Source organism: Hyla sarda, chromosome 5 (genome assembly GCF_029499605.1).
Source record: "Hyla sarda isolate aHylSar1 chromosome 5, aHylSar1.hap1, whole genome shotgun sequence".
NCBI lineage: Eukaryota > Metazoa > Chordata > Amphibia > Anura > Hylidae > Hyla > Hyla sarda.
This window is the reverse complement of record NC_079193.1, coordinates 363975224-363995874: the sequence shown is the minus strand read 5'-3', so window position 1 is coordinate 363995874 and position 20651 is coordinate 363975224. Positions and strand designations below refer to the sequence as shown.

The 20651-nt window shown below is 42.1% G+C and overlaps 1 protein-coding gene across 4 annotated transcripts in view; it reads left to right on the top strand.

The window, feature by feature from the left end:
• ADCY8 (adenylate cyclase 8) overlaps positions 1-15583 on the top strand; it is a 318781-nt gene extending 303198 nt beyond the window's left edge. For all 4 annotated transcript variants that reach the window (XM_056522765.1, XM_056522766.1, XM_056522764.1 and 1 more), the window contains 4 exons: positions 1775-1921; positions 5145-5237; positions 7385-7499; positions 15044-15583. In XM_056522765.1, the coding sequence (XP_056378740.1) occupies positions 1775-1921; positions 5145-5237; positions 7385-7499; positions 15044-15531 (843 nt within the window). In that variant the 3' untranslated portion in view covers positions 15532-15583. The remainder of the gene's footprint in view (positions 1-1774; positions 1922-5144; positions 5238-7384; positions 7500-15043) is intronic.
• Positions 15584-20651: the final 5068 nt, after the last annotated feature.

Below are 20651 nucleotides of genomic sequence, written 5' to 3'. Positions count from 1 at the left end.
ATGTACTGGCTTAAGCAGGGGGATACATCTGGAGGGGCAAGCTGTGCATAACTAGCTTGCCCCCTGACTCGTGAGCAGTTAAGGGGTTAAGAAATGTACAGGCAAGGTTTTTAGCCCCCTCCCCCGCCTGTAAAACTTGTGGGTAAATATAGTGGTATGTCCCATGGGTGGGGGGGAAGGAGTGCACCAATCAGGGGTTTAATAGTTTCCCGGGCTTTCAGGGGCCCTCCCCTGGGTATTTATAGCTGTGGTGCCTCCCTTCCCCCTCAATCTGCCCAGTACCCGGAGTTTTGCCCTCCCTCCCTCCCTTTTTTGTATCTCTGTTTATTGTAAGTCACAGCTTGACGGTTAGAACACGGTGAAAGCGGGGTCAACCCGGGGTAGACCTCCACACAGGACAGTGTGGCAGCACCTCTCGGGTTGGCAAGAAGCCAATCGGTGTCTTTGTTACAGTTAAATTGTTATTTATATAAGTAATTTTATAAATAAAGCTGTGGCCCATCCCCACCCATAAAATAGTTGAATTGTTGTTGTGTCAGTTATTATTTAATTAATTATTGTAATAAGGGGGAGGGGTAGTTATAGCCTGCTAGGAGCCAATTGGGTCTCAACAGTCTTGCACTGCATGATTTGAGTCCCTGGTGGCGTAGTGTGTTACTGATGGTAGCCTTTGTTACTTTGGTTCCAACCCTCTGCAGGTCATTCACTAGCCCCCCCCATGTGGTTCTGGGATTTCTGCTCACCGTTCTTGTGATCATTTTGACACCACTTGTGTAGAGCCCCAGATTGAGGCAGATTATCAGTGGTCTTGTATGTCCACCATTTTCTAATTTCTTCACACCAAAGTGCTTGTCCATTGCAGATTCAATCTTTCCAGCTTTATGCAGGTCTACAAATTTGTTTCTGGTGTCCTTTGACAGCTCTTTGGTCTTGTCCATAGTGGAGTTTGGAGTGTGACTGTTTGAGGTTGTGGACAGGTGTCTTTTATACTGATAACAAGTTCAAACAGGAGCCATTAATACAGGTAATGAGAGGAGACTCTTAAAGAAGAAGTTACAGGTCTGTGAGAGACAGAAATCTTGCTTGTTTGTAGGTGACCAAATACTTATTTTACATCATAATTTGCAAGTAAATTCTTTAGAAATCAGACAATGTGATTTTATGGATTTTTTTTCACATTCTGTCTCTCATAGTTGAGGTTATAACCTATGATGATAATTACAGCCTCTCTCATCTTTTTAAGTGGGAGAACTTGCACAATTGGTGCCCGACTAAATACTTTTTTTGCCCCACTGTATCTATCTATCTATCTATCTATCTATATTAATATCTAAAATAAAATTCCCAGGAGAGCAGCACAACTAGAGAAATCCTGTTTGTAAATGGTGCACGCTGGTTAGAGACCTTGGTGAGGGGTCCACACTTGTAATACGAATACCAGACTCCAGCATCACACAAACCTGGTGAAAAAAAAAGATGAGGTTTATTTCATCATCCGAGTATTATAGAAGCTTCTGTAACACTGGGATGAGGAAATAAACCGCCACTTTTTTTTCACCAGGTTTGTGTGATGCTGGAGTCTGGTATTCATTTATATTAATATCTATCTAATATCTATCTATATTAATATCTATCTCTCATATCTGAGCCCACAGCTTTCCGGGCATGATGGGAGTTGTAGTTCTGCAACAGCTGCAGACACGTTGGTTGGGAAACACTGCTCTGACATAACAGAAGTTAACTTCATTGTTCTTGTCTCTCTTCTCTTCTTCAGGAGCTGTATTCTCAGTCCTACGATGCTGTGGGCGTCATGTTTGCTTCCATCCCTGGATTTGCAGATTTTTATTCACAAACGGAAATGAATAACCAGGGAGTTGAATGCCTCCGATTGCTGAATGAAATAATCGCAGACTTTGATGAGGTAAACACATTTTAGATCACTGATTAGTAGGATCAGTCGAATACTAAGTCACGTCACTCTAATGCTGTACACTATATATATTTTATATACAATAATATAACTACTATAATACTGCCCCTATATACAAGAATATAATTACTATAATACTGCCTGCTATATACAAGAATATAACTACTATAATACTACTCCTATATACAAGAATATAACTACTATAATACTGCCCCTATATACAAGAATATAATTACTATAATACTGCCTGCTATATACAAGAATATAACTACTATAATACTACTCCTATATACAAGAATATAACTACTATAATACTGCCTCCTATATACAAGAATATAACTACTATAATACTGCTCCTATATACAAGAATATAACTACTATAATACTGCTCCTATGTACAAGAATATAACTACTATAATACTGCTCCCTATATACAAGAATATAACTACTATAATACTGCTCCTATATACAAGAATATAACTACTATAATACTGCCTCCTGTATACAAGAATATAACTACTATAATACTGCCTCCTGTATACAAGAATATAACTACTATAATACTGCCTCCTATATACAAGAATATAACTACTATAATACTGCTCCTATGTACAAGAATATAACTACTATAATACTGCTCCTATATACAAGAATATAACTACTATAATACTGCTCCTATATACAAGAATATAACTACTATAATACTGCTCCTATATACAAGAATATAACTACTATAATACTGCTCCTATATACAAGAATATAACTACTATAATACTGCCCCTATATACACAAGAATATAACTACTATAATACTGCTCCTATACACAAGAATATAACTATTATAATACTGCCCCTATATACAAGAATATATCTACTATAATACTGCTCCTATGTACAAGAATAGAACTACTATAATACTGCCTCCTATATACAAGAATATATATACTATAATACTGCCTCCTATATACAAGAATATATCTACTATAATACTGCCTCCTATATACAAGAATATAACTACTATAATACTGCCTCCTATATACAAGAATATAACTACTATAATACTGCTCCTATATACAAGAATATAACTACTATAATACTGCTCCTATATACAAGAATATAACTACTATAATACTGCTCCTATATACAAGAATATAACTACTATAATACTGCTCCTAGATACAAGAATATAGCTACTATAATACTGCCTCCTATATACAAGAATATAACTACTATAATACTGCTCATATATACAAGAATATAACTACTATAATACTGCCACCTATGTACAATAATATAACTACTATAATACTGCCTCCTATGTACAAGAATAAAACTATTATAATACTGCTCCTATATACAAGAATATATCTACTATAATACTGCTCCTATATACAAGAATATAACTACTATAACATTGCTCCTATATACAAGAATATAACTACTATAATACTGCTCCTATATACAAGAATATAACTACTATAATACTGCCCCCTATATACAAGAATATAACTACTATAATACTGCTCCTATATACAAGAATATAACTACTATAATACAACTATAGGGTTAATTATATACCACAGTATTGGTTGACACTTCTGGAAGGAAACATATGTAGTTATCCCCATCCTGCTCTTTGTCCGCTCTGCTATGATCGGGGTCACTTATTACGGTATTATTGTTGGGCCCATGCCGTCTCTATTGACCTCTCCAGTAGACCAGATATGAAGCCGAGCGGATGGGATTTGTTTCCATAGACTCCCGCAGACATGTGTTAATGTATTTAGTACAATCTCGCTGCCATCTGCACCATTTTCGGTGACCTTAACCTCCTGATTTTCAGAAGTGGAGCAGATGGAGCGCTCAGTGACTGGAGGAGAACTGCGAGTGGCCGTGATTGAAACTTCAGAAAAAAATATATTTATTCCACACAAAATATTATGCATCTTAATTTGTTCCAAAGAGAAAACAACATGCCTAGAGATTGGCATATGGCGGCATTGACAGTGCACTGGGGCGGCTCAATTTACAAAAAACGAGGCTATTAAAATTCAAAGAATTGAAGTGCAAATACATTCTCTGTATTGTGCAGAGTGTCAGCTCCCGGGCCTTAAAGGGATAGTCCTCTCTGTTATTTTACAGTATTTTCTTTAAAGAGTACCCGTCATCAAACCTTATTTTCGAAACTAACTGAGATTATTTTCCTTAACTACTCCTAATTCTCCTCCTGCACTTAAAAAAAAAATTCTGAGCTATGAAAAGCTGTGTATCATACCTTTCCCCTTGCTCACATTGTGTGAGCTCCTGGCAGGAGAAAGTGGGCGTTCCCCAGCAACGTCACTGAAGCCTGTGAGAACTGTGCCCCGCCATGCCCTGCACGCACTTCCTGAGTTTGGTCTCCTGACAGGCCATGAGGAGACCAAGCTAACTGTTTGACTTGCGGCAAGGAACAGAACAGAGCCACCTAGTGGCCGCTTTTTCAGTCACATTAAAAACATATAAAGGTCTAGAATTTTAACAGCAAGTGACTAACAGTGTCCTATAATTACATAAGGAACAATATATGAAAAGTTTAGTCTGGTGACAGGTACTCTTTAAGGTGGAAGAGATGAAAGGTTGTCAGATCAGTGCAATTAACTTTCCTCCCCCCCAATGCAATTTTCTATTTGCCACCATGGACACCTATTCAATGTCCCAGAGTGCAGAAGATATCCTAGTGCAGCATTCATCCATCTTTAGCGCTCACATAATAGACCCCCATCCCATTCGGAACCTTTGAGAGTCACATTTGTACACCTGTGGATAAGTGGTAATGGTTTTGTTAAGTGGTAGTGGTCATGGCCGTTGTATTTGGTCAAACATTTCATTAAAAGGGTACTCCGCCCCTAGACATCTTATCCCCTATCTAGGGGATAAGATGTCCCCAGTGGCAGGACCCCCACGATTTCAGCGGCAGCACCCAAGAAATCCGGTGCACAGAGCGATCTTTGCTCCGTGCCGGATGACTGGCAATGTGGGGCGGAGGCTCGTGACGTTACGGTCATGCCCAGCTCATGACGTCACGGCCACACCCCCTCAATGGACTTGCATCATAAGCCTCCGGAGCTGCACCCAACACTCAAATGAACCCTTGGTGCAGCAGCAGGACCCCCGCGATCAGACATTGTTACTTATTGTTATTGTTTCTTATGTATTTTGTTGTGTTTTTTTTGCAGTTATTAGATGAAGAGAGATTCCAGGACATAGAAAAGATTAAAACCATTGGAAGTACGTACATGGCCGTATCGGGATTGTCTCCGGAGAAACAGGTACTTTTCAGTAGATCTCCATTTTTTCTGTATGGGGCGCATTTATTATACAGTATATACGGTCACTGGGGTCTATTTTGTATAGCGGTGTTGGAGAGAAGTGATGTGGGTCTAGCTGAGGAAATGCTTTTAAGGGTCCATTGTCCAGCTCTATAGAGCAAAGGCATGTTTAAAGGGTACTCCGCACCTAGACATCTTATCCTCTATCCAAAGGATAGGGGATAAGATGTCTGATCGCGGGTGGTCATGCCGCTGTGGACCCCCGCGATCTCCCTGCTGCACCTGCCATTTGTTTAGAGCATCAGGAGCAGCGCCAGAGGCTCGTGATGTCACAGCCATGCCTGCTCGCAAAGTCACGTCCACGCCCCTCAATACAAGTCTATAGGAGGGGGCGTGACGGCCATCATGCCCCCTCCCATTGACTTGCATTGAGGGGGCGTGGCAGTGACATCATGAGCAGGGCTTGACCGTGATGTCACGAGCCTCCGCCCCACATGGACAGTCATCCAGCACGGAGTGAAGTTCGGGGTATGTTTGGGGTGCCGTAGCCAAGATGGCGGGACCCCCCCTGACCCCCCCCCCCCCCGCAATCAGACATCTTATCCCCTATTGGATAGGGTATAAGATGTCTAGGGGCGGAGTACCCCTTTAACCCTAAAGCTTTCAGTATTGCACACATGGGCCGATACAGTACATGAAACTTCTGGAACACATTGCAAAATCTATAAGAATTCCCCATTTATCATGTGACCTTTATATTGCTGGTGTTTTTTTTTTTTAATGAGGCAGCGGGGCCATGGTGTGACTGCTGCCTCTGCAAGTAACAGGTGTGAGCAATATAAAAATCACACCTGAAGGCAAATAAAAAGGAGAGAAGTTCACTTAGTCTTTGCATTGTGTGTCTCTGTGTGCTACACTAAGCATGGACTACAGAAAGAGGAGAAGAGAACTGTCTGAGGACTTGAGAACAAAAATTGTGGAAAAATATCAACAATCTCAAGGTTACAAGTCCATCTCCAGAGATCTAGATTTGTCTTTGTCCACAGTGCAAAACATTATCAAGAAATTTTCAACCCATGGCACTGTAGCTAATCTCCCTGGGTGTGAACAGAAGAGAAAAATTGATGAAAGGTGTCAACACAGGATAGTCTGGATTGTGGATAAGCAGCCCCAAACAAGTTCCAAAGATCTTCAAGCTGTCCTGCAGGCTCAGGGAGCATCAGTGTCAGCGCGAACTATCCGTCCCAGGAGGACCCCACTGCTGACACAGAGACATAAAAAAGCAAGGCTACATTTTGCCAAATGAACTTGAGTAACCAAAATCCTTCTGGGAAAACATCTTGTGGACAGATGAGACCAAGATAGAGCTTTTTGGTAAAGCACATCATTCTACTGTTTACCGAAAACAGAATGAGGCCTACAAAGAAAAGAACACAGTACCTACAGTGAATTATGACTGTAAGTGTTATTACCTATCCAAAGGATAGGAGATAACAACATGTTTGATCGCAGGGGGTCCGGCCGCTGGGACCCCTGCAATGTCCGGACCGGCACTGCAGTGTTAGTCATGGAAGCCTGGGGCTAGTACACAGCCGTCACGCCTCCCCCCCCCCCCCCCATAGACATGAAAGAAGGGGGCGTGGCGGCTGTGGTTGCCAGTCCATCGGATGACTGGGGTACCGAGGTGAAGATCAGACATGTTATGCCCTATCTTTTGGATAGGGGATAAAATGTCTAGCGACGGAGTACCCCTTTAATAGGCTAAGAAGCTGCAATACCAAACATAGCCTATGGACAGGTGTGGTGCTATTTCTGGAAGAAAGCAGCCATGTATGTCTAATCTCATGCTGCCCCTTCAATCCCCAGGGGACGTTTCATCTGAGACCTACAGTGCAGGATCTTAGAATCCAAAATGTTACTAAATGCATTGTACCCCAGCAGCAGAATTCTGATCGCAGCCTAAATATTTTGCTTTGTACTGTTTTTCTTGATTTTATGTAATAGATTTATGCTTTACGACTTTGTCCATAAATGTTGCGCCAATTAAAATAAATAAACAAATAAATTAACAAATAAAATTAAGAAGCAAAACAATTCCCAGCACTCGTGTAGTTTGTCTAATGGCTTCTGTCTTTTGCATCATTTAGCAATGTGAAGACAAATGGGGACACTTGTGCGCCGTGGCCGACTTCTCCATCGCATTGAATGAAAGTATCCAGGAGATCAACAAACATTCATTCAACAACTTTGAGCTCCGAATTGGTAAGTAATGTATATGATGCACAGAAAAGCTCTTAAAGCATGGTGGCCTATCACGTTCAGCGTGGTGTCCTATCATATTCAGCATGGTGGCCTATCACGTTCAGCGTGGTGTCCTATCACATTCAGCATGGTGCCCTATCACGTTCAGCGTGGTGTCCTATCACATTCAGCATGGTGCCCTATCACATTCAGCGTGGTGCCCTATCACATTCAGCGTGGTGCCCTATCACATTCAGCGTGGTGCCCTATCACATTCAGCGTGGTGCCCTATCACATTCAGCGTGGTGCCCTATCACATTCAGCGTGGTGCCCTATCGCATTCAACGTAGTGCCCTATCACATTCAGCGTGGTGCCCTATCACATTCAGCGTGGTGCCCTATCACATTCAGCGTGGTGCCCTATCACATTCAGCGTGGTGCCCTATCACATTCAGCGTGGTGCCCTATCACATTCAGCGTGGTGCCCTATCACATTCAGCGTGGTGCCCTATCACATTCAGCGTGGTGCCCTATCACATTCAGCGTGGTGCCCTATCACATTCAGCGTAGTGCCCTATCACATTCAGCGTGGTGCCCTATCACATTCAGCGTGGTGCCCTATCACATTCAGCGTGGTGCCCTATCACATTCAGCGTGGTGCCCTATCGCATTCGGCGTGGTGTCCTTTCACATTCAGCATGGTGCCCTATCACATTCAGTGTAGTTCCCTATAACATTCAGCGTGGTGCCCTATCGCATTCAACGTAGTGCCCTATCGCATTCAGCGTGGGGCCCTATCACATTCAGCGTGGGGCCCTATCACATTCAGCGTGGGGCCCTATCACATTCAGTGTAGTGCCCTATAACATTCAGCGTGGGGCCCTATCACATTCAGTGTAGTTCCCTATAACATTCAGCGTGGCTCCCTATCACATTCAGCATAGTACCCTATCACATTTAGAGTGGTGTCTTATTACATTCAGCATGGTGACCTATCACTTTCAGCGTGGTGCCCTATCACTTTCAGCGTGGTGCCCTATCACATTCAGCATGGTGCCCTATCACTTTCAGCGTAGTGCCCTATCACATTCAGCGTGGTGCCCTATCACATTCAGCGTGGTGCCCTATCACATTCAGCGTAGTGCCCTATCACATTCAGCGTAGTGCCCTATTGCATTCGGTGTGGTGTCCTTTCACATTCAGTGTAGTGCCCTATCACATTCAGTGTAGTGCCCTATCACATTCAGCGTGGTGTCCTATCACATGCAGCGTGGTGCCCTATCACATTCAGCGTAGTGCCCTATTGCATTCGGTGTGGTGTCCTTTCACATTCAGTGTAGTGCCCTATCACATTCAGCGTGGTGCCCTATCACATTCAGCGTAGTGCCCTATTGCATTCGGTGTGGTGCCCTATCACATTCAGTGTAGTGCCCTATCACATTCAGTGTAGTGCCCTATCACATTCAGCGTGGTGTCCTATCACATTCAGCGTGGTGCCCTATCACATTCAGTGTAGTGCCCTATCACATTCAGCGTGGTGTCCTATCACATTCAGCGTGGTGCCCTATCACATTCAGTGTAGTGCCCTATCACATGCAGCGTGGGGCCCTATCACATGCAGCGTGGGGCCCTATCACATGCAGCGTGGTGTACCATCTGTAGGGGGGATGCTATAAAGCAGAAGGAGCTGAGCAGATGGGTATATAGGTTTATAGGAAAATATTCTGCATAGTTTGTCATTTTCTTGATTTACGTCCCTGCCCTACACTTATGGGTCCAGGGGGCAGCCTTAAAGGGGTACTCCGGCCCTAAGACATCTTATCCCCTATCCAAAGCATAGGGGATAAGATGTCTGATCGCGGGGGTCCCGCCACTGGGGAGCCCCGCTATCTCTCATGCAGCACCCACCTCTGGGAGCTGCACGCAGCGCTGCAGCCTCGGAGTCTGCCGGGTCATGGCTACGGGGCTGTAGAATCGTGATGTCATGACTCAACCCCCTGTGTGATGTCATGCCCCGCCCCCACAATGCAAGTCTATGGGAGGGGGCGTGACGGCCAGCGGCGGGCCCCCCGCAATCAGACATCTTATCCCCTATACTTTGGATAGGGGATAAGATGTCTTAGGGCTGGAGTACCCCTTTAACTAATATGGTGTGTACGGTTAAATTGTCAATCAACTGACTCCACCCCCTTAACTCCAAAGATTCTTAAACCTATGAATAGCCATACAGGCTTAAATCCAGGCTTAAATCTATGGGTGTGTATAGTTGAATTGTCAATTATTCACTGACCCCACCCCCTGGACTCCCAAGATTCTAAAACCTATGCATATTTAAAGTTTTGTCTTTTGCAGACAGACTGACCATAAAAATAATTGTGCGGGAAGGGGTTAAGACATTGTTTCCCAACCAGCGTGCCTCCTACTGTTGCAAAACTACAACTCCCAGCATGCCCGGACAGCCAAAGGCTGTCCGGGCATGCTGGAAGTTGTAGTTTTGTAATAGCTGGAGACACTCCGATTGGGAGGCTAGGAGGCATCTTTTATCCCAGCTATGGAGCTGCTCTCTGAATCCTCTAGTACCCTTAACTGAGCTACAGACCCCGGCCTGCCTTTTTTTCAGCCATCTTTGATTTGACGTTTGTATGAATTGCCGAGCATGCTGGGAGTTGTAGTTTTTCAATAGCTGGAGGCACACTAGTTGGTAAACACTGGGTTAAGAGCTAGGAGGCACCACTGATTCCAACCATAGATCGGTTCTCTAAATCCTCTAGTAGCTTCAACTAAGCCACTGACCCTGCCTGCCCTTCTTCAGCCGTCTTTGATCTGACATTTGCATGAATTGCCAGGCATGCTGGGAGTTGTAGTTTTTCAATAGCTGGAGGCACACTAGTTGGTAAACACTGGGTTAAGAGCTAGGAGGCACCACTGATTCCAACCATAGATCGGTTCTCTAAATCCTCTAGTAGCTTCAACTAAGCCACTGACCCTGCCTGCCCTTCTTCAGCCGTCTTTGATCTGACATTTGCATGAATTGCCAGGCATGCTGGGAGTTGTAGTTTTGGGATAGCTGGAGGCACACTGGTTGGGAAACACTGGGTTAAGAGCTAGGAGGCATCACCGATCCCAGCCATAGAGCGGTTCTCTGAATCCTCTAGTACCCTCAACTAAGCCACAAACCCTGCCTGCCCTTATTCAGCCATCTTTGATCTGACGTTTTGCATGAATTGCTTCTCATATAATTATTATAATCATCTTAATAATGTTTTCTCCTATGTCATTTTTGTATATTCTGCACCCGTCACATTAAGAGGTTTTTTTAGCCCGAAACACTGACCTGCACGGTTGATAAAATAAAATACGATGATTGTTCGGTGGTCCCTTGTGCATTAACTACAGCATAATGAATGAAAGAAGCATCCGGCCTATCATTTATGCCCCGGCTCATCCGGACACTTACTGCATGCTAAAACAACCGGCATTGAATTTCATTGGGAGGTCACAAGCCGGAATTAATGAATCGTACAAGAGAGTGCACCTGTTTTATGTGCTGTAAGCGGGACCTTTACATGGTGACTCATCCCCGTGTCACCGCCATACAACGCTGACTGCACCGGGGACTGCTAATAACAACAACACAATATAACAGTGTAGACTTACTAAGCATTGAAAGGACAACTCCACTCAGGGCCATGCACAGGAATCATAGGGCCTCAGACCGAAACATAATACTGAGAGAGAGATAGATAGATATGAGATAGATAGATAGATAGATATGAGATAGATAGATAGATAGATATGAGATAGATAGATAGATATGAGATAGATAGATAGATATGAGATAGATAGATATGAGAGATAGATATGAGATAGATAGATATGAGATAGATAGATATGAGAGATAGATATGAGATAGATAGATATGAGATAGATAGATAGATAGATATGAGAGAGATAGATAGATAGATATGAGATAGATATGAGATAGATAGATATGAGATAGATAGATAGATATGAGATAGATAGATATGAGAGATAGATATGAGATAGATATGAGATAGATAGATATGAGATAGATAGATAGATATGAGATAGATAGATAGATATGAGATAGATATGAGAGAGATAGATAGATATGAGATAGATAGATAGATATGAGATAGATAGATAGATATGAGATAGATAGATAGATATGAGATAGATAGATATGAGATAGATAGATAGATAGATAGATATGAGAGAGATATGAGATAGATAGATAGATAGATATGAGATAGATAGATAGATAGATATGAGATAGATAGATAGATATGAGATAGATAGATAGATAGATATGAGATAGATAGATAGATATGAGATAGATAGATAGATAGATATGAGATAGATAGATATGAGATATGAGAGAGATATGAGAGAGATATGAGAGAGATATGAGAGAGATATAAGAGAGATATGAGAGAGATAGATATGAGATAGATAGATATGAGATAGATAGATAGATCTGAGATAGATAGATATGAGATAGATAGATATGAGAGAGATAGATATGAGATAGATAGATATGAGATAGATAGATAGATATGAGATAGATAGATAGATATGAGATAGATAATGAGAGAGATATGAGATAGATATGAGAGAGATATGAGATAGATAGATAGATAGATATGAGATAGATAGATATAAGATAGATAGATAGATATGAGATAGATATAAGATAGATAGATAGATAGATATGAGAGAGATGAGAGAGATATGAGATAGATATAAGATAGATAGATAGATATGAGATAGATAGATAGATAGATAGATATGAGATAGATATGAGAGAGATATGAGATAGATAGATATGAGATAGATATGAGATAGATAGATAGATATGAGATAGATAGATAGATAGATAGATAGATATGATATAGATAGATAGATAGATATGAGATAGATAGATAGATAGATATGAGATAGATAGATATGAGATAGATAGATAGATATGATATAGATAGCTACAATCCAAGAATTTTCTGCAGCACACCCGTATATTTCAGTGAAGCAGTGGGATTTTTATTTACCGATATCAGATACAACGTTTCTACTGCATCTCGCCGTCTTTTTCAAGCATAGTGAACAGATTACAACACTCACAATATATCAGGTGTCCAATTAACAATCCAATTATTACAAAAGTCATCATAAAAACGATCAAATACCAAATACATAACAATCAAAGTGCATATCCCATTGTGCAAACCGCAATATACATGATACATTAGTAAGGTCCTACAATAATATACAAATCACCATTATATTCTATATATGCATTATCCCATGTCTTAAAATATCAGGTGTGAGGTGTCTTGTGCTGATTAAAAACAAATCTCTACCTGGAGACAGATCCACGTTCTACTATGCGCTCTGTAGTCGCCATTACAGCGTCTCATACTTCCTGGTCGGCATCTCGGAGTCATGTGACTGTCATGTGACCACCAGGCTTCATGTGATTGTAGCTCTCCGGCCGGCGAGCTCAGCGCATGCGCACTTGACACCTGAATGCCGACCCTAATGTAAATCTCATATTTTCATATTTAAAGTAACAACCCATATATTATACTAATGGGGGGTAGGAAATCATGTACATGCTGTATGTATAGTTGGCGCTACAGAAGATATAGACTAGCGAATGATGTGTATATTTACACCACACACTCTAGATACTATTGTATGATTCAACATTTGAAACTATATACTATTAGGATATTAATGTATTCAGATATGTGGATGTGATAAAACAAATGTGTGTTAAAAATAACACAGTTTACAAAAACGCATCAATAACGCGTCAGAACCGCATCTAATGTGAATGGTGCTGTATAACTAGTCATGTGATGCAGATGGGTGCTCTTTCCTTCTGGAGAGAGAGTTCTGGCTTGGCATCAATCCCGATTAGCTTTTTATATTCCGTAACTGGAGCTAAGCTGATACCAGGGAACATCGTCTGAAAAGGTGATGTAATGAGCTGATTTGCATATTTAGTTGTGTGATGAGAGACATATACCTCTCTCTCACAACCTTAGTGCCATGTGACTACAATATATAGACACTGTCATCATTTATATGTAATGTGTAACAACGTGTACGAGTGTATCAATAAAATCAATATGACATGAAAAATTAATGCAAAATGTGAAAAAGAAAATGTGGAAAATTAAGGAATTTATAAAAATCTGTAAAAATTGAATATTATAGAAATCTTTCTTTAACTTAAAAAAATTTTTTTTTAAACAATTTCAACAAAATTAAGTAAAGTGACTATACAATTTATTTCCTGTAGTGATATAACAAATGTAAAAACACATAGTATAAGGTCAAGTAGATTTCGTGGATCGGTCTCTTCGGTATAATAGATGCTTTGAATCTAGAAAAAAGAGGAGAAAAATTTATAAATGCGCTGTTTTCTACAAGAGGACAAAAAGGTTTAGGCCTTGTAAATAGAAATTACCACAAAATCCACATTCAAACCCTTAGGGCGTAGGGTACCTAACTTATAAATCCAATATAATTCCCTCTTTTTCAAACGACTTATTCTGTCCCCTCCACGTTTTGATGTCGGAATGTGATCAATTAATGTATAGCGTAGATCATTTTCCGTGTGCCCCGCCTCAACAAAATGTTTCAACACCGGTAAATCCATCCTGGCCTTCCTGATGGAGTAGCGGTGTTGGTTGAGGCGGGTACGGAAATCAAGGGTTGTTTCCCCCACGTACAGGAGGTGACAAGGACAAGTTAGTACATAGATAACAAAACCTGAAGTACATGTTAGATAGTATTTAATCCTGTACTCACAATTGGTTTGGGGATGGATAAATGTTGGACCCTTGTTCATGCGGGGACAGTTGATACAGCCTCTTAGATAGATAGATAGATATAGATAGATAGATATGAGATAAATATGAGATAGATATGAGATATAGATAGATATAGATAGATATTTGATGGATAGATATGAGATAGATAGATATGAGATAAATATGAGATAGATATGAGATATAGATAGATATAGATAGATATTTGATGGATAGATATGAGATAGATAGATATGTGATAGATAGATATGAGAGATGGATAGATATAGATAGAGAAGCGATGGATAGATATAGATAGATATGTGATAGATATGAGATAGATAGATAGATATGAGATGGATAGCTATAGATAGATATGTGATAGATATGAGATAGATATGAGATAGATGGATATGAGATAGATAGATAGATAGATAGATATGAGATAGATAGATATGAGATAGATAGATACTGTAGATAGATATGAGATAGATGGATATGAGATAGATAGATATGAGATAGAGATAGATAGATACTGTAGATAGATATGAGAGATAGATATGAGATATATATAGATAGATAAATAGATATGAGATATAGATATGAGGTAGATAGATAGATAGATATGAGATAGATAAATAGTTTTATGAATATCTTTGCTTCATGCCTCACTAAAAAAATATATTAAACATAAGACCCGTATAACCAGTGACGTTTTCCTTCTTGTAGGTATAAGCCACGGATCAGTTGTTGCCGGAGTCATTGGGGCTAAGAAACCTCAGTACGACATATGGGGGAAGACTGTAAACCTGGCGAGTAGAATGGACAGCACCGGAGTGAGCGGCAGAATCCAAGTGCCTGAGGAGACCTACCATGTCCTGAAGGATCGCGGCTTTGCGTTTGAGTATCGGGGAGAGATCTATGTGAAAGGGATCAGCGAGCAGGAAGGAAAGATCAAAACCTATTTTCTTCTAGGAAGAGTTCAGCCAAATCCGTTAATATCACAGCCAAAAATAATCACCGGACAATATTCACTAGCAGCTGTCGTACTAGGACTCGTACAGTCCCTAAACCGACAAAAACAGAAGCAAATCCTTAACGAAAACAACAACTCCGCCATCATGAAGGGACATTACAACAGGCGGACATTACTAGCATCCAGCGGATCCGAGGTCGTCACGCAAACAGAAGGAGTCGACAAGCCCGAATTGCCATAAAATACACTTTTTTCTTTTCAGTTATTTTTTTGTATTTCTTTTATATATAAATCCACAAATAAAAAACTTATAATTTTTTTACAAAATGGCTGACATCGGCTCTTCTTACTCCAAGTTACATTCTTGCTATAAAAAATAACTGTGTTACAATGTTTTTGTAGAGAAATGGAGGTTAGGGTACTGTGTGAGGAAATGATACATATCATGGAATCTCGTATCACAGCAGAGGATTGTGCTGATTTAGTCGGAGCCAGTGACCTGTACACTCTCGTGACTATGATAAGGCAGAGCGGAATGTAATAGGGACAGTATGAGGAAGTAGGCAGGAAGACAACACTTAGTAGACAGACATATCATGGGAATCATAGCAACATAGGATTGTGCTGGTTTTGCAGGAGGCAGTGACCTCTCCACTTATGAGATGGTGATAGAACAGAGCTTCATGTGACGGGGAAAGGGACAGGACACTATGTTTCCAACCATATGATGGAAATCTTTATAGCAGGAGATTATACTGATTTTGTTGGAGGCAGTGACCTGTCCACTTAGACTGTGATAGAACGGAGCTTCATGGAACATAGACAGTATCAAGAAATGGAAGGGGATAGGGCACGATGTACACAACCTTATTATGGGAATCATCACAGCAGGGGATTATGCTGATTTTGTCGAAAGTAGTGACCTATCCATTTGTGGGAGAAAGGGACCTGTCCACTCTCGTGACTATGATAAGACCGAGCTGAATATGATAGGGACAGGATGATCAAGTAGGCAGGAATAGGACACTTTGTAGACAGACATATCATGGGAATCATCACAGCAGGATTATGCTGATTTTGTTGCAGGCAGTGACCTGTCCACTTATGAGACTGTGATAGAAAAGAGCTTCATGTGACATGGGCAATATCAAGAAATGGGAGGGGATAGGACACTATGTATACAATTATATCATGGCAATCATCATAGCAGGGGATTATGCCGATTGTGTCCACTTGTTGGAGAAAGTGACCTGTCCACTCTCATAACTCTTGTGACCGAGATCAATATGGAATGTGTGCTCTCCCATTCCCATTGGCTATTCACCGGGAAGGGGAGCGCGCACGTACCTTTGATCTTGGTCATGCACTTTGTATGATGACGTAGGACAGATTTGCTGTAAAGTAAAACTTGTTTGCTTCCTTAAAGGGGTACTCCACTGGAAAAATGTTTCTTTTTTTAAATCAACTGGTGCCAGAAAATTAAACAGATTTGTAAATTATTAAAAAATCTTAATCCTTCCTTAATCCTTAATCAGCTGCTGTATGCTCCACAGGAAGTTCTTTTCTTTTTGAATTTCCTTTTTGTCTGACCGCAGTGCTCTCTGCTGACACCTCTGTCCATTTTAGGAACTGTCAAGAGTAGGAGAGGTTTTCTATGGGGATTTGCTCCTACTGTGGACAGTTCCTAAAATGGACAGAGGTGTCAGCAGAGAACACTGTGGTCAGACAAAAAGGAAATTCAAAAAGAAAAGAACTTCCTCTGGAGCATACAGCAGCTGATAAGTACCGGAAGGATTAAGATTTTTAAATACAAGTAATTTAAAACTCTGTTTAATCCTCAGACACCAGTTGATTTGAAAAAATATATATATACAGTACCCCTTTTAAAGGCGTTGTCTGGTGAAAGAAACACTTTCGAAAAGGGATCAAGGTGGCTTAGAACAAAATAATAAGGGATACTGACTTGCCTGATCCTCCGGAGGTGCCCGCTCCCTGCTGATCAGCACTTCCTGGTGACCTCTAGATATGCCGGAGATGCCCAGGACCCCAGATGGGTCGCTCGCTGTTTGTATACCTTTTTGTTTTCAGTAAGCCATTGAATAACACAGTTATCTAAACCACAGCTTCTCTATTTTTCACACATAACAGGGGGACTCATTGTTGCTGTTATATTGTGTAGTTAATAAAGTATTTTGGTCACTGCCGATTCTGCAAAACTGCTAAAATATTCAATGTGTTTTTCACTCCCTGGCAAATTATATTTGTTGTGTTTTCCATGAAATTATCCTTTTTGTGTAAGGGTAATAAATGGGATCAGTGCCTAAACTACAAACCACAAAGTCTAGAGATGGATTACAGTCAACGGGGCTCCAGACAGGACTCCCACAATAGAAGCTGGAAAATTACATTAAGCCTTAAAGGGGTACTCTGCCCCTAGACATCTTATCCCCTATCCAAAGGATAGGGGATAAGATGTCTGATCACGGGGGTCCCGCCGCTGGGGCCCCCCGCAATCTCCCTGCTGCACCCGGCATTTGTTTAAAGCATCGGGTGCAGCAGCAGAAGCTCGTGATGTCACAGACAAGCCCCCGCAATGCAAGTCTATGGGAGGGGGCCTGATGGCCGCCACACCCCCTCCCATAGACTTGCATTGAGGGGGCATGGCCGTGATGTCAAGAGCCTCTGCCCCGCATCGCCAGTCATCCGGCGTTCACTCCAAGTTCACTCAGTGCACCGGATGTCTGTGGTGCCGCAGCCGAGATCGCAGGGGTCCCATGCTAGGGGTAGGGGATAAGATGTTTAGGGGCGGAGTACCCCTTTAAGGGTGGGAAAGCATATGTGTGTACTTGTGTAGCTAATGCAAGTGATAATGTTCTCACCCTAAAGGGTTGTCGGCTTTGGGCAATCCCTATTTGGTAGACGTGTCCCCTGACAATAATCTGATGACAGGGTACCGACTTGTTGGGACCACCAAAGATGAACTGTAATCTGCAGGGTACGGCTATGTTTTAGTCAGAGGCTTAGTTGTTTTTTATGTTTATCTGCTCCATCTTTGGAACAGAAGAGTGAAAAACTGGAGCTAGCGGGTCCGCTACATGACGTACACCAACAGACCCTATTGACTTTAATATGATCCATCAGTTTTCCGGCATGGCGGCCTTAAAGGGGTTATCCAGGAATAGAAAAACAGAGCTAATTTCCTTCAAAAACAGCTCTCCGTCTGTCTCCAGGTTAGGTGTGGTTCTGCAGCTCAGTTCAATTGAAGTGAATGAGTGAAAGTTGTAACACCACGAACAACTGGGGAACATACGTGGAGCTGTTTTTAAAATAAATTAGCTCTGTTTTTCTATTCCTGGATAACCCCTTTAAGTGCTTTTAGCTTGGGGCCAGTGCCAGCTCATCCCACTACTCTCTTGAGGTATTAAAGTGGTACTCCACTGGCCAGCGCTCGGAAGTAGATGTTCCAAACGCTGTTTTCACACCTCTTGTGAGATCATGACCACGCCCCCAATGAAAGTCAATGGGAGGGGGCGTGACTATGTCACGCCCCCTCCCATAGACTTGCATTGAGGGCGTGGTCGTGATGTCACGATGGGTGTGGCTGACCTCCGCAGCGCAAAATCAGCATTTACTTCCAAACGCTGGCCAGTGGAGTACCCCTCCTGTCCTTGCTTCCAGGGCTGACTAACCTAGCTGGTCTCCTCAGCTTCTTCTTCTCCCTCTGCAGTCCCGGATCCCACACCTGGCACTCTCTCTGGTGGTTCTTATAACTGAAGCAAAGTTCTTTGTTACAAAGTCCCGAACACTGGACTGGAGGCTGGTTGGACATTATGGCTCACAGCCAAGTTGGTTTGTCAGTAGGACTTTCCTTGCTGACACTTAACACCTCTTAGTCTTCCATTAGTAAGCACTCTTGCATCCACAAAGGTCTCAAACCATGCCAAGCCTTGCTCTTGTCCAAAACAGTTGGGGTCTTTTTCTTGCATCACTGAACAATACATTCTATCTCTCCATTCAGAGGTGGTTTGTGATGACATCTCAGTGTCTGGAAGAGACCACCTGTTCACAGCCAGGGAAACTCTGTTCAGACTGAGGGTGGTCTATTGAGATATAGAGAAGACTCCTCTCCTGAGGGTGTGCTTTAAGAGATATATGGACGGAGGAACTCCTCTTCTGTGTGTGTGTGTGCAGCACCAGGGTGTGCTATAGACATATAGGGGAGTAGCCTTTCCTCTTCTGTGTGTGTACATCACCTGTAGACATCATAAGAGTGAGATTTCTCCTTCTGAAGGTGCGCTAATAGATATAGGGTAACAAGATCCCTATTTGTGGGTACAATGCATGGAGACATCATAGCAGCTAGTCTCTTCCTTCTGAGGGGGCACTATAGGGATATAGGGGAGCAGGATCTCTTCTGTGTGTGTGTGTGCGCACCGCCTGGAGACATCATAGCAGCTTGTCTCCTCCTTCTGGGGGGTGTGCTATAGGACTGTTGAGACCCAATTAGCTCCTAGCAGGCTATAACTACCCCTCCCCCTTATTACAATAATTAATGAAATAATAACTGACACAACAACAATTCAACTTTTCCGTGGGTGGGGATCGGCCACAGCTTTATTTATAAAATTACTTATATAAATAACAATTTAACTGTAACAAAGACACCGATTGGCTTCTTGCCAACCCGAGAGGTGCTGCCACACCGTCCTGTGTGGAGGTCTACCCCGGGTTGACCCCGCTTTCACCGTCTTCTTACCGCCAAGCTGTGACTTACAACAAACAGAGATACAAAAAAGGGAATGAGGGCAAAACTCCGGGTCCTGGGCAGATTGTTGGGGGAAGGGAGGCACCACAGCTATAAATACCCAGGGGAGGGCCCCTGAAAGCCCGGGAAACTATTAAGCCCCTGATTGGTGCACACCTTCCCCCCACCCATGGGACATACCACTATATTTACCCACAAGTTTTACAGGCGGGGGAGGGGGCTAAAAACCTTGCCTGTATATTTCTTAACCCCTTAACTGCTCACCAGTCAGGGGGCAAGCTAGTTATGCACAGCTTGCCCCTCCAAGATAAACAGTAGGAGAGCGGGATCTCTTCTTGTGTGTGTGTAGCACCTGGAGGCATCACAGTTTCCTCCTTCTGAGGATGTGCTATAGAGATAAAGCAGAGCAGGATCTCTTCTTCTGTGTGTTTGTGCGCAGTGCCTGGAGACATCATAGCAGCTAGTCTCCTCCTCTGCTGGTGCCCTATAGAGATATAGGAAAGAAAGTAATTCTCTTCTGTGTGTGTGTGGCAGCTGGAGACAACATAGCAGCTAGTCTCCTCCTTCTTAGAGTGTCCTATAGAGATACTGTATAG